The 17,944-nt window shown below is 47.4% G+C and overlaps 1 protein-coding gene across 2 annotated transcripts in view; it reads right to left on the reverse strand.

Annotated features, from left to right (window-relative positions):
* Nucleotides 1-17,586, reverse strand: part of RRM2B (ribonucleotide reductase regulatory TP53 inducible subunit M2B) — a 210,522-nt gene extending 192,936 nt beyond the window's left edge. Inside the window, exons 1-2 of one of the 2 annotated variants that reach the window (XM_030217486.1) lie at nt 17,427-17,586; nt 10,273-10,386 (exon numbers count right to left, since the gene is read on the reverse strand). In XM_030217486.1, coding sequence (XP_030073346.1) covers nt 10,273-10,296 — 24 coding nt within the window. In that variant the 5' untranslated portion in view covers nt 10,297-10,386; nt 17,427-17,586. Of the gene's footprint in view, nt 1-10,272; nt 10,387-17,296; nt 17,364-17,426 lie in introns of those variants that run through there. The other variant, XM_030217494.1, reaches the window with a different exon arrangement.
* Between the last annotated feature and the right edge of the window lie 358 nt (nt 17,587-17,944).

Here is a 17,944-nt window from a genome sequence, read left to right on the forward strand (position 1 = left end):
AATTCTCTCTCCCCTCCCATCCCATGTCCAGCCATTCTCTCTCTCTTGCCCTTCCCTCCCATGTCCAGCAATTCTCTCTCTTGCCCTTCCCTCCCATCCCATGTCCAGCAATTCTCTCTCCCCTGCCCTTCCCATGTCCAGCAATTCTCTCTCCCTTGCCCTTCCCTCCCATGTCCAGCAATTCTCTCTCTCTTGCCCTTCCCTCCCATGTCCAGCAATTCTCTCTCCCCTGCCCTTCCCATGTCCAGCAATTCTCTATCCCTTGCCCTTCCCTCCCATCCCATGTCCAGCAATTCTCTCTCCCCTGCCTTTCTCTCCCATCCCATGTCCTGCAATTCTCTCTCCCCTCCCATCCCATGTCCAGCAATTCTCTCTCTCTTGCCCTTCCCTCCCATGTCCAGCAATTCTCTCTCTTGCCCTTCCCTCCCATCCCATGTCCAGCAATTCTCTCTCCCCTGCCTTTCTCTCCCATCCCATGTCCTGCAATTCTCTCTCCCCTCCCATCCCATGTCCAGCAATTCTCTCTCTCTTGCCCTTCCCTCCCATGTCCAGCAATTCTCTCTCTTGCCCTTCCCTCCCATCCCATGTCCAGCAATTCTCTCTCCCCTGCCCTTCCCATGTCCAGCAATTCTCTCTCCCTTGCCCTTCCCTCCCATGTCCAGCAATTCTCTCTCTCTTGCCCTTCCCTCCCATCCCATGTCCAGCAATTCTCTCTCCCCTGCCCTTCCCATGTCCAGCAATTCTCTCTCCCTTGCCCTTCCCTCCCATGTCCAGCAATTCTCTCTCTTGCCCTTCCCTCCCATGTCCAGCAATTCTCTCTCCCCTGCCCATCCCATGTCCAGCAATTCTCTCTCCCCTGCCCTTCTCTCCCATCCCATGCCCTGCAATTCTCTCTCCCCTGCCCTTCCCATGTCCAGCAATTCTCTATCCCTTGCCCTTCCCTCCCATCCCATCCCATGTCCAGCAATTCTCTCTCCCCTGCCCTTCTCTCCCATCCCATGCCCTGCAATTCTCTCCCCTGCCCTTCCCATGTCCAGCAATTCTCTCTCCCCTGCCCTTCCCATGTCCAGCAATTCTCTCTCCCTTGCCCTTCCCTCCCATGTCCAGCAATTCTCTCTCTCTTGCCCTTCCCTCCCATCCCATGTCCAGCAATTCTCTCTCTTGCCCTTCCCTCCCATCCCATGTCCAGCAATTCTCTCTCCCCTGCCCTTCCCATGTCCAGCAATTCCTATGCGTAAACAGGAAGTTGTAGGCGGGACTTGCAGAGGGAAGCTACGACGCTGCCAGCCAATCGCTGCATGCACCGTTCGCTTCTGACTCCGACGCTGGCTGGCAGGCAGTGAAGGAGGACGGCTGGGGGACGAAGAATCGCTGGAAATGGGAGAGGTGAGGGCAGGGGAGGGACGGAAAAATCGCTGCACGTCGATGGGAGGGCAGGAAAGAGGCGGAGAATCGCTGGAAATAATTGGAGGGGAGGGGAGGAGGAGAAAAAGGTGCCGGTACGCCGTACCGTTGCGTACCGGCACAAAAAAAGCACTGCCTGGGAGTCACCCCGGACTAGGCTGTGAGGATATGCAGATGGGCTGCAAGTCCTCCACAGCACCTGAAAGGCAGCTGGTGGAAGCGGTAGGCACCTGGAGCGAAGGCCCTGGGTGGATCGGGATGGACCTGGAAGTCACCCCAGAGAAGGCTGTGAGGATATGCATATGTGCTGCAAGTCCAATTCCAAGCTTGTCAGCTTCCGCCCTTTTTGACCTGTGCTGGGGTGCTGACCTGTGCTCATGATTCTACACTATCTGTCTGCCCATCTACAGAAAGTGTTTGCTGCAAGCAGCCAGAGTTTGCGTCTCCCTGCACTTCAGTGTATGTCTGATGGCTGCAGAAAGACTTTGTGGTCATTAGTACTGTAGCTCTCTACCACCAGTTCAGCCACTTCAGAATCGCTGCAACTTCAATTTACTCTGCAATTAGCTGTTTTCCCTACTGCTCCTGTTTGCACAACCAGAACAGCTACTGACGTCAGTGAAAGACAGCCATAACAACCTGCCCACTACTGAGGCATTGTGATTCTACCAGCGTCCTGAAAGTGAACTGAGCAGTATAACATCACTGCTCTCTACCATCAGTTCAGCCGCTGCAACTTCAATTTTCTCTACAATCACTTCATGATTGTTGTTCTTCAACTTTTGTTTTTCAATAATATTTCTATGTAATCACACCTTGTAATTGTTCTTTTATATAATTCTGCCATCAGATTAACTGCTCTACCAGACCACATGTTGCATATAAGATTATTGTTATCCCAGAACTACACTAGACTATAGTTGTCTCTCATTTATTATTCCATCATACATCACACATATGATAAAATTATGTCTTACTGATCATTTTCTTTCCTTTAGCTGCAGCAGATGAATCCATTAACTGGTGGGTTGTATCCATCTACCAGCAGGTGGAGATAGAGATAACTGACTTCAGTGCGTGGTACTGGACAACCAGCTCCTCCATAGGTTAGTATATGTCTCATCACAAAGCAAAACTCGGCACACAACTAAGAAAACCCCAGCTTAGAACCAAGGTCAAACAATTAAATCTGGAAACTCTTGAAACATTGAGAAGTCCATAAGTCAAACTGAGTATAACTAGAAACCTAAAGAGATAGGAACAACCAACACACAGCGAAGCAAGACACGCAATGGAAAAAATTAGGGAGGGATCCTGGATTCATCTGCTGCAGCTAAAGAAAAGAAAATGATCAGGTAAGACCTAATTTTACCTTCCCTAGCGTAGGCAGCAGATGAATCCATTAACTGGTGGGATGTACCAAAGCAGTCCTAGGTAGGGAGGGAAACAGTCCCCCCCCCCCCCCCCCAAGCCAACATCACCATTCCAAAAGAAGCATCAGATCTGGCAGCCACATCAACTCTATAATGCTTGGAAAAGGTATATAAGGAAGCCCACGTAGTCGCCTGAGAGCTCTCATGTAAGGACAGTAACGAAGCCTCTACCCAAGACGCTGATTGCGCTCTAGCAGAATGCACTCGCAGCAGCTCCAGCACAGTACGACCCAACAAGTACGCAGAGGAAATAGCCTCCTTCAACCATCTCGCGATAGTAGGTTTAGACGCCGCCTGACCACGTCGGGAACCCGAAAGCAGCACAAACAAATGATCCGTCTGCCGAAAGTCATCAGACATCCGCAAGTAGCGGAGAAGAACGCGATGCACATCCAAAAGATGAAGCTTTCAGAAAGTTGAGGGAAAATCCCAAAACGAAGGAAGAAAAAGAGGCTGATTAATATGGAAGGCCGAGATAACCTTCAGCAAAAAGGAAGGCACAGTCCATAACGTTACTCCAGCTTCTGAAAATTGCAAGAAAGGATCACGACACGCAAGAGCTTGAATCTCAGAGATCCTACGCACTGAAGCCATAGCTACCAAAAATACAGTCTTCAAGGTGAGGTCCTTCTCCGAAGCCCAATGCAACGGCTCAAAGGGAGGGCTTTGCAATGCTCCAAGAACTAAATTAAGGTTCCAGGACGGACAGGGCAGCCGGAAAAGAGGATGGAGATTAAGAGCTCCACACTCAAGAAGCAAATCACATCCAGATGAGCAGCCAGGGAGGAACCAGACACTCTGCCCCCAAAACAAGCTAAGACAGCAACTTGAACGCAAAGCGAGTTATACGCTAATCCTTTCTGTAAACTATCTTGCAAAAAAGTCAAGAGCTGAGCCACAGATGCCAAAGGTGCGCCAAATACGAGCATATGTAGTCAAAGTGGATAGTTTACGAGCCTGCAATAACGTAGCAATAACCACATCAGCATAGCCCTTCTTTCTCAAACACGCCCTCTCAATAGCCCCGTAAGACCAAAGCGGCAGGGATCCTCCATCTGAACCGGCTGATCTGGAAGTCAGAAGGGGCGGCTCCACTAAAAGATGCACCAGGTCCGCATACCAAGGGCGCCAGGGCCAATCCGGAGCCACCAGGATGACTCAGCCCTGGTGTTGAGCAATCTGCAGCAGCACCCGCCCAATCAAGGGCCAAGGGGGAAAAATGTACAGAAGAGTGTCCACCGGCCACGGCGGAAGAAGAGTGTCTAGATCTGAAGACTCGGGTTCTTTTCTTCTGCTGAAGAAAACAGGCACCTTGGTGTTGATCCGGGTCGCCATGAGATCCATTGCCAGAGTGCCCCATTTCTGATGAATCAACTGAAACACCTCCATCAACAGCTCCCACCCCACAGGATCCAGAGTGTGTCAACTGAGGAAATCCGCTTCCACATTGCAGTGACCCGCAATGTGAGCCACTGACAAGCACAGAAGTTGGGTCTCCGCCCACTGGAGAAGGCGAGCGGCATCGGTCGCCAGAGCCATAGGAGTGGAGGAGTGGCCTAGTGGTTAGAGTGGTGGACTTTGGTCCTGGGGAACTGAGGAACTGAGTTCGATTCCCGGCACAGGCAGCTCCTTGTGACTCTGGGCAAGTCACTTAACCCTCCATTGCCCGCCGCATTGAGCCTGCCATGAGTGGGAAAGCATGGGGTACAAATGTAACAAAAATAAAAAAAATAAAAATAAATAAGCCAGACTTTGTGCCGCCTTGACGATTGATATAAGCAACTGCTGTCGTGTTGTCCGAAAATACCTGAACTGCCTTCCCCGTTAGCAAGGACTGAAACTCACGCAGGGCTAAGAACATTGCCTGGAATTCTAGGTGATTGATCGGCCAAACAGCCTGCCTCACCGACCAAGTTCTCTGGGCAACACGATGAAGACAAAGAACCCCCCCCCCCCCCAACTGGAGAGACTGGTATCAGTGACTACCACTACCCACTGTGGAGCCGCCAGAGTCACTCCCTTCCACAAGTGGGGTTCAGAAAGCCACCAGGTCATACTGTGTTGTGCCCGGGGAAGCCATGGCAACTGGTGTTGATAATCCTGAGAGACCAGAGACCATCTGCAGAGAAGAGAGGCCTAAAGAGGTCGCATATGAGCTCTGGCCCATGGGACCACCTCCAGGGTCGCTGCCATGGACCCCAAGACCTGAACGTAGTCCCAGGCCCGGGGACTCGATAGCTGTAGAAGCTGTGAAATCTGAGAACGGAGCCTGATCACCCGCTCCTCTGGCAGAAAGACCTGGCCCAGTGCCGTGTTGAAGTGAACTCCCAGGTAGTCCAACTGCTGAGAGGGGACTAGATGACTCTTGTGGAGGTTGATAACCCATCCCAAGGACTGTAGCAGTAGAAGAACCCGTTGGGTGGCCATGCGACTGTCCTGAACAGAATCCACTCGAATCAACCAGTCGTCCAGGTAGGGATGAACCCTGATACCTTCTTTCTGCAGAAACGCTGCTACTACCACCATGACTTTGGAAAACGTCCGCGCAGCAGTGGCAAGACCGAAGGGCATTGCCCGAAATTGGAAATGACGGCCTAAAATGGCAAAGCGCAGGAAATGCTGATGTGGAGGCCAAATGGGGGGATATGAAGATATGCCTCCTTGAGATCCAAAGCCGTGAGGAACTTTCCCGGCTGAACTACTGCCACAACGAACCGCAAAGTCTCCATGCAAGAATGCCAAACCCTTAAGGACTGGTTTAACTTGCGGAGATCGAGTGGGCCAAAAGGCGCCCTCTTTTCAAGGCACCACAAAATAAATGTATTGTCCGGAGCTCACTTTGCGAGGCGGCACCAGGACCACCGCTCCAAGATCCAACAGAGAGTGAAGAGTGGCCTCGACTGCTGTTCGTTTGGATGCGGAAGTACGCCGGGATTCCAAAAACATGTCTCCTACGGGAGAGGAAAACTAACTTGTACCCCTCTTTGATAATGTCCAAAACCCACTGAGCTGAGGAAATGTTGGCCCACTCTTCGTAGAAGAGAGTCAGCCTACCCCCAATCCTTGTTGGGTCGGCGCCCCATCATTGCGCAGGACATGTGGAAGGACCTGGGCACGAGGAGGAGACTGAGAACTGTTTATTACCTTGAAAGGAAGCGCGCTGTTGGAAACGATTCCGCTGAAAGTTAGCTGCAGGGCAATACCGTCGCACCTCTCTCAAATGAGGTCAAGAAGCAGCAGTCCACGAAGCAGGCCGAGCTCTATCTTCCAGGAGGCGTTGACCTTTAGAGTCAGCCAAATCCTTAATTTTTTCTAAATCCTCCCCAAAGAAAAGCCTCAAAAGGGTAACCGAGTAAGGCGCTGTTTTTGAAGCCAAATCCGCCGACCAATGGCGTAATCATAGCAGATGGCGAGAAGAAACCGCCAGCACCATCTGCTTAGCAGAAGTGCGGACTAAATCATCGGGAGTCAACCAAATAGGCTAGGCCATATTCCAAATGAGGCAACCGACTCCAAATGTAACCCTTCATGAGGTTCTTGTTTCTGAGCCAAGTGAAGCGCTAGCTGCAGAAGAGCTACAGATAGCAGCCTGCAGCGCCAAGGTGGAGACCTCAAAGGAAGATTTCAAAGATGCTTCCAGGTGACAATCCTGCATGTCCTTGAGAGCTACACCACCCTTGACAGCAAGAGTAGTCTTCTTAGTGACCGCAGACACTAAAGCATCCACCGCAGGGAGAATATACTTCTCCGCTTGATCCACCACCACCGGATAAAAGCGAGACATAGCCCTGGAAACTTTAAAGGACCCCTCAGGGTCCGACCACTGAGCTGAAATCAGCTCTTGAATAGCCTCATGCACCGGAAACGCCTTAGAAGGCCTTCGCGTGCTGGTCATTTTAAGGTTGACCGAAGAAGAATTCTGTACATCAGGATCTGCACTATCTAAAGCCGCCAAGGCATTACAGATAAGAGATGGATGCTCATCCTTATGGAAAACCCCCACAGCTGTAGGATTATCAGATTCCTGTGGCCCCAACTCACCCTCCTCAAATTCATCTACCCTAGAAGGACGGAGGGAATCCCCAGAAAACAAAGCCACAGAAAGCAAAGGGGAACCACTTACAAGGGCGGCCTCCAAGACTACAGCAGAAGTCTCGCGAGTCCGCCATTGGAAGTCTCGGCGGCCATTTTGAACAGCGATCCAACAGCAGGGGAGCGCCAGCAGCGGGCAGGCAGGACTGGGGATCTTTCCTGCCTGCCCCGAAGAATTCGCTACACAACCTGGGTGGCTGGAGGGGAGGCAGGTGAGAGAGCAGGGTCGTTGGACATGGGTGGCTGGAGGAGGGGCAGGGGAGAGAGGAGTGTCACTGGACATGGGTGGCTGGAGGGAAGGCAGGGGGAGAGGAGGGTTGCTGGACATGGGTGGTTGCAGGGGGGGCAGGGGAGAGGGAGGGGGGTCCTGAGACCAGAGAGGTGGGGGTGGGGGCACACACTCACTCTCTGTCTCTCACATACATTCTCTCTGACACACTTTGAGGCATATTTTCAAAGCACTTAGCCTTCCAAAGTTCCATAGAAACCTATGGAACTTTGGAAGGCTAAGTGCTTTGAAAATATGCCTCTCTGTCTATCACACTCTCTCTGTCACACACACACAAAGACACAGTGAGGCATATTTTCAAAGCACTTTGGGAGGCTAAGTTCCATAGGTTTCTATGGAACTTTGAGAGGCTAAGTGCTTTGAAAATATGCCTCTCTGTCTCTCACACACTCTCTCTCTCTCTCTCTCTCTCTGAGACACACACTCCATCTCTCACACACACACTCTCTCTCTCAAACATACACTCCGAGGAAAACCTTGCTAGCGCCCTTTTCATTTCTGACAGAAACAGGCCTTTTTTACTAGTAAATAAATAATAAAATAAATAAATAAAAGGTCCCAGGTACAGATTTCACCGCTACCCCCTTATATTGTATGGTGAGCCCTCCAAAAGCCACTTTACACCACTGCAATAGCCCTTATATCTGTAGGTGTCACCTATATGTAGATACAGTATTATTAAGTGTTGTTTGGAGGGCTCACAGATTCCACCACATGTACCAGTTAGAGTTAGATTTGGGCCTGGGTCCCATTCTCTACAGTCCACTGCACTGACCACTAGGCTATTCTTGGGACCTGCTCTAATAGGAATGGCCATCATATCTGAAGCCATCATAGAGCCTGGTATGTACTGTCACATCTTAAGTAGCTGAGAGGGGGACCACTGGGGGAGTAAGAGGAGTTATGCCTTAATATCTCCAGTGGTCATTTAGGGCACCTTTTGGTCACTTACAGTGGTGGAAATAAGTATTTGATCCCTTGCTGATTTTGTAAGTTTGCCCACTGACAAAGACATGAGCAGCCCATAATTGAAGGGTAGGTTATTGGTAACAGTGAGAGATAGCACATCACAAATTAAATCCGGAAAATCACATTGTGGAAAGTATATGAATTTATTTGCATTCTGCAGAGGGAAATAAGTATTTGATCCCCCACCAACCAGTAAGAGATCTGGCCCCTACAGACCAGGTAGATGCTCCAAATCAACTCGTTACCTGCATGACAGACAGCTGTCGGCAATGGTCACCTGTATGAAAGACACCTGTCCACAGACTCAGTGAATCAGTCAGACTCTAACCTCTACAAAATGGCCAAGAGCAAGGAGCTGTCTAAGGATGTCAGGGACAAGATCATACACCTGCACAAGGCTGGAATGGGCTACAAAACCATCAGTAAGACGCTGGGCGAGAAGGAGACAACTGTTGGTGCCATAGTAAGAAAATGGAAGAAGTACAAAATGACTGTCAATCGACAAAGATCTGGGGCTCCACGCAAAATCTCACCTCGTGGGGTATCCTTGATCATGAGGAAGGTTAGAAATCAGCCTACAACTACAAGGGGGGAACTTGTCAATGATCTCAAGGCAGCTGGGACCACTGTCACCACGAAAACCATTGGTAACACATTACGACATAACGGATTGCAATCCTGCAGTGCCCGCAAGGTCCCCCTGCTCCGGAAGGCACATGTGACGGCCCGTCTGAAGTTTGCCAGTGAACACCTGGATGATGCCGAGAGTGATTGGGAGAAGGTGCTGTGGTCAGATGAGACAAAAATTGAGCTCTTTGGCATGAACTCAACTCGCCGTGTTTGGAGGAAGAGAAATGCTGCCTATGACCCAAAGAACACCGTCCCCACTGTCAAGCATGGAGGTGGAAATGTTATGTTTTGGGGGTGTTTCTCTGCTAAGGGCACAGGACTACTTCACCGCATCAATGGGAGAATGGATGGGGCCATGTACCGTACAATTCTGAGTGACAACCTCCTTCCCTCCGCCAGGGCCTTAAAAATGGGTCGTGGCTGGGTCTTCCAGCACGACAATGACCCAAAACATACAGCCAAGGCAACAAAGGAGTGGCTCAGGAAGAAGCACATTAGGGTCATGGAGTGGCCTAGCCAGTCACCAGACCTTAATCCCATTGAAAACTTATGGAGGGAGCTGAAGCTGCGAGTTGCCAAGCGACAGCCCAGAACTCTTAATGATTTAGAGATGATCTGCAAAGAGGAGTGGACCAAAATTCCTCCTGACATGTGTGCAAACCTCATCATCAACTACAGAAGACGTCTGACCGCTGTGCTTGCCAACAAGGGTTTTGCCACCAAGTATTAGGTCTTGTTTGCCAGAGGGATTAAATACTTCTTTCCCTCTGCAGAATGCAAATAAATTCATATACTTTCCACAATGTGATTTTCCGGATTTAATTTGTGATGTGCTATCTCTGTTACCAATAACCTACCCTTCAATTATGGGCTGCTCATGTCTTTGTCAGTGGGCAAACTTACAAAATCAGCAAGGGATCAAATACTTATTTCCACCACTGTAGTTGTGATTGAAACAGGTCTAGCCAAAAACGTCTTAATGTTTTCATTTTGATCCATTATTGCAGAAAAATTACTTTCTTATGGTCATGCCAAAAATACACCCCAACATGACCCCTTGAAAGTTAGATGAACTGTGAAGTAAAACGTCTAAACTCAGGGTGTTGAAAATCACAACTTGGACATTTTTGAGAGAAAAACACCCTTCTGCTACCTTATGATGTTTTTTGGACTTTTTTTTATTTTTTAAATGAAAAGGAATCCCTATACGTCTACAAATCTCTAGTCTCACTTTGTATGCCTGGGTCTTTATCCTGGGGCTTCCTCCTACCTTACATTCATACCATCTCATCCTAGTCAATGTTCAAGAAAGCAGTAAAATCCTGGCTCTTCAATCTGGCCTTTAACTAACTGCTCTTTTATTAGATGGTATCTGAACGTTTGTAACCACTTTTACTCCTCTACTCCCTTGTCTCTCTCCCCCCCCCCCCACCTTATTTTTTCAATCTGTCTTACCTTCCTGCTCCTCATTTCTGTCATTCCTTTTTTTCTGGCTCTCAGCCTCCTAGTTTATTTTATTGTTAACCACTGAGCTGTGCCTTTTGCGATCAACAGTAGTATATCAGGACCCTGTAAATAAATTTTAAAAATTAGACCAGGGACTATGGGGCTATTTTACTAAGGCTTAGCGTGCACTAATGGACATTAGCATGCGCTAAGTGCCATGTGGATCATAGGTATAAAATAGGACATGCATTTAGCGCACCCTAAGCTTTAGAAGAAGGGCCCTTATGTTTTCTCTATTTGTAACGTGCAGCATAAGCCTAGTAGTAGTAAAATTACTCTTCTTGGAAGATAGTATGGTTAAGGGCTTTTTATTTCAGATTTTATTTTTTGCAATAATTTTAAAATAGAAACAGCCACCACTGGAAAAAGTACCCACCTTGTCATACAAGCCAATCTAGCACATTGAAGCCTCAATGACACGGAAAATAAAAGTCACCACAACCCAACACAGCAACCCCTCAACCCTTGTTATTCAGGTACCACAGCCTTAACTCCTATACCAAATATGCATCTGACAAAGAACTGGTTAAGGAGGACAGTACACTGACCACACAGGGCCCTCACAGCATCTCTGGCCCCACAAATGGCTGCCCTGTCATGGCCCCAACCCACTGTCAGCTCCAAAGATCTGTATGCTGACCTTCCAAGGGCCCCAGAAAGCTCCACATTACAATGCGTCCCCAAATACCGCTATGGGAATCCCCATCTATGTGTACACTCCCATTGCCCCACAGGCACCGAAAAATATGGCTATGATTTATGGGCTATTATGCAGCCCCCATCATAATTCAACGCTTTGCTGAAAAGAACCTCCATTCCCCCGGGGGTCCCAGCAGAGGTGGGCAGAAGGATTGGTGGCAACAATAGGGCCCCCTGCCATAGGAGACATATACATAGGGTCGCCCATGCACCCACATCCCTGTCAACACTGGAAACAATGCCCCATCTGTCCAACAGCACAGTGCCATACTACTTCCCAACTGCTCACCCAGGGCCCTCCAGTAGGGCCAGAACCCATCCTGCGTGCCCAACCACCCTCTCAAGGGACTAACATCTCTGATCCCATAGCTTCCAGAGTTCCCTGCTATATCATCTCATTGGTCCCACACCTCAGACATGTCCCCCAGTTAACTGCCCACAGTTGTTCCCGTCCCTGCCTCCTGACCTCCAGCTGCAACACTATGCAAGTCATGTAGGATGTTTAGATCTCAATTGAAACTTCTCTCCCACCCCCAGCCCGGCAGCAGGCCGCCTCACCCCAGACCCAGCAGGACCTTGAGGTGCTTATAATGGAGCCCAGGCACTGGGAGATGCCAGTCCCCCATCCCCAGGTGGGGAAGCAAGAGGAGAACCCTTGGAAGGACATGCCCTTCTCCTCTTCTTCCCCCATCCAGGGGGTTCATTTACCATCACCCCCCACCCCCAACAACACTGGAAGGGCCAGCTGGTGCGGCTGCCACAGCCAAGAGCCCTGTTCCCAGCCAGGCTGAGCTCCTCCACCAGCCGGTGTCATACACAAAGACTTGCTGAAGGAGCTCCAAGCCGACCAGCAGCTACTGGGGCAGATAGTGGATCTGCTGCAGAAGCCCCCTGAGCAGCACAGCCACCCTCAGTGAGGGCAAAAGACTCCCCCCCCCCCCCACCCCCTTGTATGTACAGAGTTCCATGTGTTGAATAACAATTTGTTCTTTTGTTTGCATACAAAGGTCTATGTCTGTACTTTGCACACGTGTTGATAGTGTAACACACAAAGCTCACCGGTACTGTGCTGGCAACAGTATTAGTCCAGCCCTGGGCAAATGGAAACTGCAGAATTGGAGGAGTGGGAGGGGAGCGTGTCCCAAAGTGAAGGGGATTGTGCCAAGGGTCGTCCACAAAGAGACCAGCTCCCCACTGACTGTCAAGTGTTGTATCACAGGCCTGGCCTAAAGGAGAGGGATCCAATGGGTTTGTGGGACTCATAAACCCCCCCCCCCCCCCCCCATTTCCACATCACAAACCATCATGAGGTGCCCTTAGTCACTACCATTCAGGTAATGGCAAATGTCTCAGGGTGTACCCCCGACTCCAAAACCAGTTGAACTAAGGTTGCCCACCACAGCACTTAATAAAGGTGTCACGGCTACAGAAGCTGTTACCTAGTCCCCAAGTGGGAGGGGGGGGGTGGAGGAGGTCAGGGAAACACAGGCCTACAGTCTCCCTTACTACTCCCTCCTGTCAGGTCATGGCTGTAGGGCATCAGGGACTGGGGCCTTTCCCAAGCTAAGTCAAGATGCCAGATATTGGCTTGGCAGATCCTGGGAGCAGGCTGGCCCTTCATTTGGGGAGGGGATGGGCAAGACAAGTGTCTTAGAGATGTGCAGGGAATGATGGCCCTGCATGCACGTATCTCAAGACAGATTCCTGGCCCAGCTCCTCATCAAATGGGGAGCCACCTAGCCCCCAAGCCCTGCTAGGCCATCATCTGACTTCTTGACTCAGCTTGGGAATGGCTCCACCCATGAGCTCAGCCAGTGTCCCTCTAGGGATTAGGGGAAGGTCTTGATAGAAACACTAAAGGAGATGCTCCCTTAATGTTGGTACAGTGAACTGGACAAAGCAATACAGAGCAGGTCACAGTCTGGCCCACACTGAGCACCTACCTAGGTACTGAACTCTGAAACCAGGGTCAGAGAACGTAAGGGTGAGAAGGTTGAGACTGGGGCAAACAAACATCTCTCAATAACCAACGCTCCTAGCTCTCCAACTCCACAACATCGTAAATGAACCATAAATAAATAAATAAATCAGTCAAAAGACAAGTTGGCTCTTACCCTAAATGCTTTTAAAACTGGGCTAATTGCAGACTTTTTTCTTCCTGCCAGTAAGAAATCGTTTTGCTATCCGTTATGGGCTGGAGATGTTCATTCCATAAGACCGTCCATTTCACATCGTCACGCCTATAGAATGCCCCCCTCTGGGAATGTTCAGTTCTAGACGTACTGGCGTTCTGGAATTCTTTTGTTTGATGAAATGCTTTGGACATTTTTCTGTGAAAAATATGTTCATGTGCCTTTTATGCCACATTTTGGACGTTTTTGTCATTTGAAAATGCCCCTTAACGTATCCTATCTACAGGTGGCAGCTGGCTCCATCTTTTTTACACAGGTCAATTCAATACTGGATTTTTTTTTAATCCAATGGTGATAAAGAACAAAATGTGTGTGTGTGGGGGGGGGGGGGGGACTAGCTGCATGGCATTTACTTTCTGGAAGGTTTCAGTTCATAAGATGTAGGAAAGGATATATGTGAGTCTGTGGTTGAAACTGCTTATGACCAAAGACAAAGCATCATGCTCAGAACCACTTAAGAATTGTGGCTGTACATCACATTCTAATGAGCAGAAACATATCAGTAACACAATTAATATTTAAGATCTATTAGGGTCACAATTCACTCCTTAACACAAAATTCTGAATAGAATGATTACTTGGTGGGCTAGAGCTTCCTGAAAGCATAGCAAGAATTAAACCATAGTAGAAAGATCTAATGTCTGTTGCATTCCGTTTGTAAAGATTTTCTTTGATCTAAGGAAGAAGTGCTTGGTTAAAAACAACAGGGCGCTTTTAGTTGAGACTTTGCTCAGTTCATGGTTTTAACATTCCACTGCACAGAGGAAATAAGATACAAAACTGCCTTATAGCCTACAACTAAGTGAAGTTTCAGGTTTATTTTTATTAAATTATGGACTGTCAAGACCATTTCTGAAATCTAAATCTACCCTCTGCCTGCTGGGCTTAACTGAACCTACAGATACCACAGTACTTACCACTAAACTCAGCAAGCAAAAGCAGAGGAAAGGAATGCTCATAAAGTCACAATCTGTCACCTGAAACAACTTAACACAGGAATCTACAGCTTCAACTTGAGTACTCAATTAATTATGTGGCTTAAGGAATACATCCAGAGCCTCCTTATTCCATACTCCCACAGGCGTCTCTACAGCACGGCAAGTGGCAACCCTTTGCCACCACAATTCATGTGGACATGGCTCCTCCACCATGGCTGCTTTTTGTGGTGTTCAGCAATGGCAACAAATAAGAGTGAAGCTGTGGGACCTTCCATCCTGTGTGCGCTGCCACACGCTCTGCCAGTTCTGGTCCCACCCCGCAAAATACAGAACACCGTGCAGCAGGAGATGCTGGGCAGAGGAGGAAAAGAGAGAGGAATGCTGTACAGAGGAGAAGAGGGGGAGAGACAGAGAGGGAAGCAAGGAATTGCAGGATGAAGAATAGGAGGGCTGGAGTGATGGAAATGAAAAGTTGTAGGTAGATGCAAAAAAAAAGAGAAAGATTGAAAGAAATCTAAGCAGATTGAGAGAGAAAAATACAAGGAAGAAAGTTGAAAGGAAAAGATTGAAAGAAATCTAAGCAGATTGAGAGAGAAAAATACAAGGAAGAAAGTTGAAAGGAAAAGATTGAAATCAGAGATGCATGTAAGAGAAGAAGAAGCCAAGAAGGGAGACAAAAAGTGGTAGATGGACTTCAGACCCTGGAAAGAGAGCTAAAAAGAAAAACACAAGAAAGCAGAAACTAGAGACTGTGACAAACATGAATAATATGGCCAGAGAACAAAGGTAGACTAAATAATCTTATTTTTCATTTTAGCACATCAAAACAGTTAGTTTTACAATAGAATCTACATTTATTTTCTTTGGGGTCAATATTCAGCCATTGGGCAGTGAGTATTTTGCTCACCTCCAACAGCATTATTCCCAGAAAATTCACAAAATGCTCAACTTAGGCCAACCACCCATTTTGTTGCAATATCTCAAACCTTATATCCCCCTTCAGGCTTTACATTCTTCAGATCAATATCTTTTAACCGTGCCCTCCCTTCACCTGGTGCCACTTGCTACCTTTAAGAAAATTATATTTTCTGTTTCAGGCCCAATTTCCTGGAATAACCTCCTGTTAGAATTACGTCTAATATGTTGCAGCCATGGGTTACCACATAAAAATAGAACAGACATTTATGCAGTCCCATTTATATGGTAGACCTAGCCGCTTAAGAGCTAAATATCAACACTTAAGCAGCCAAGTGCTGACTCCTGCCTGGAATGCCCCCATTGAGTTTGGTGCTAACTGCAATATTCAATGGCACTAAGCTGGTTAAATGCTGCTGAATATTACGACTAGCCCTGACCAAGAAATTTAACCAGTCAGCTGCCGGCTAAATTGATTTGAATTCTGAGCCCTTAATATTTTGCAATGTAAATATTTTTGTATAGTAAGTTGTATGAGGAACTGTGATGTGCATTACAAAACTTAAGGTTCAGGGTTTATAGTGAGAATCTCAGAGCTGCCAAGTTACCCAGTTTTAACAGGGAGATTATAGGCTATTTCTGGCTTTCTAACAACCCTATACTTATGCATTATGGGACTTGCAGCATGGACTTCAGTGAGTAGAATCAGGAACTATAACTCCCACACTGCTTTTGGGGACATGGAACTATGTAACTTGGCATGTCTGGACTCTGGTCTGCCTTGTAGGAGTGGAGGGGCAGCCTATTGGTTAGTGCATTGGCCCAAGAACCGGGTTCAATTTCCACTGCAGCTCCTTGTGACTCTGAGCAAGTCACTTAACCCTCTGTTGCCACAGGTACAAAATAAGTACCTACACTGAATATATAAAACACATCAATTGTAACCAAAGGCGGTACATCAAATCCTATCCCCTTTCCTTATGGAAATCCAGATTTCACTCCCCTATAGCATTATTTCACAAATTCTTCTATTGTTTACAATGGGTAGTTTTTTGGTGGCTGAAACTAGCTGGTGGAATTCTTTATGCATAGAAATCCCTTGGGACTTATAGGTGGCAATTCTATAAATTGGTGCAAAAATTTTGGCACCCCAGTATCATGGGCTTAGCACCAATTCTATGACAGCATCTTGGCATCAAGATTCCCTATACAGAATACTAGAATAAGCCAGTACTGGTGCACCTAAAGTTAGGTGCCAACTGTTATGCCAAGTCAATGGCAGTTGTAAATGCTGGCACCTAATTTATTTATTTATTTATTTGTTGCATTTGTATCCCACATTTTCCCACCTATTTGCGGGCTCAGCGTGGCTTACAATAAGACTTGAATAATGGAAATACATTTGTTACGACTAGGTTATAGAATACATTGAACAGAGTTGTGCGAGACATTCGAATATCCTTAGTAGTATTTAGTATCCTTAGTAATTGTGCCCTGAAGTGCATATAACTTAGTCTATAAGTTGAGGCATATCTCAGAGAGACACTCCCGTTACCTGCCCATATTCTACTCGTTGACACTAAGCTATTTGCATCTTCTAGATTAGCACATAGCAGTTATTTATTTGTTACATTTATATCCCACATTTTCACCAACTTATTTGCAGGATCAATGTAGCTTACAAGGTACTGAGAGGCATTTGCCATTTTGGTTGATAACAAATACAAGATTGTGTTGTGCTCAAATGAGGTAAAAGTGAATCAGGCGTCATGGGGTCAAGGGTAGAGGATAGTAAATTGTCCAGTACGATCACCGATTATGTTGTGTTGCTGGGTGTGGGATAAGCTTTTTTGAAGAGGTGAGTTTTTAATGATTTCCTGAAGTTTAGGTGGTCATGTATTGTTTTCACTGTATAGTTGTGAGCTTAATTGCCAATTATGGTGCCAATCAAGCACATAAGTGCTATTATTTTGCAACTTAAGCACACAACTGACACCGGCCTTTTAAAGCTTATTTAAAGATGTAGGTAGGGGGTAATTATGCTGTATAGGTATGTCACTTTGGCTTGCCTCCCTGATACCACCCCAAATATTTCTGCCACCGCATTCTTCCTCTGTAGTAACCATCTATAAAGTGGTTTAATCGATTGGCAATACTTAAAGATGATATACTTCTACCAAGTATGCAAATGAGGGTGCACTAACAAATTAAATCTCAGAACAAATGTACCTTGTTTTTCTTGCATTACTTGATGTCTTTAAAACTTGTTGAATTTTGTAGGAATGAGGCGAAGAAAAGCTGGAGGATTAAAATGAGAAAACGGAGGGAGTAAGGTACTTTTTTTTTTTTTTTTACTTACCTCAGCACAGATAGATAGTGCAGGCATGCTGCTCATTTCAGGAAAGACAGGAGTTACCTTACCAAACCTCGACAACCTTTTCTTTTTTCTATGCTGCCGGTGAGACTTGGAACCGTGGCTGCTAGCTGTCGGGCAGCAAGACCAACCAGACTAGGCTAACCTGGAGCTGGACAGCTAGTGCCACCGACTAATAAACTGTATAGCAAACAAGAACAGGAACGTTAGTTCCCTGCTAGGTGGTGGGGGACACTTAAGAGGAACACACTACTGCCAGGAAGGCGTTTTAAAAGGCAGCGAGGAAATGAAAACCTCTTAGAGAATTTTTAACATTTGTGATCACGGAGGGCTTCTTGCAGAAAGCCGTGCTAGCGATTCTCGGTGCGGCAAATGAGAGGCAGCCCGTAGGAAGTGAATGGGCTGCCTCTCATTTGCCGCACTGAGAATCGGTAGCGAGGTTTTGTAAAAGAGGCCGGGAGTGAGATAGGAGTGTACCAGAGTAATACGAGCCTAAGGGCTGG

This window comes from Microcaecilia unicolor, chromosome 1, assembly GCF_901765095.1.
Source record: "Microcaecilia unicolor chromosome 1, aMicUni1.1, whole genome shotgun sequence".
NCBI classification, from domain to species: domain Eukaryota; kingdom Metazoa; phylum Chordata; class Amphibia; order Gymnophiona; family Siphonopidae; genus Microcaecilia; species Microcaecilia unicolor.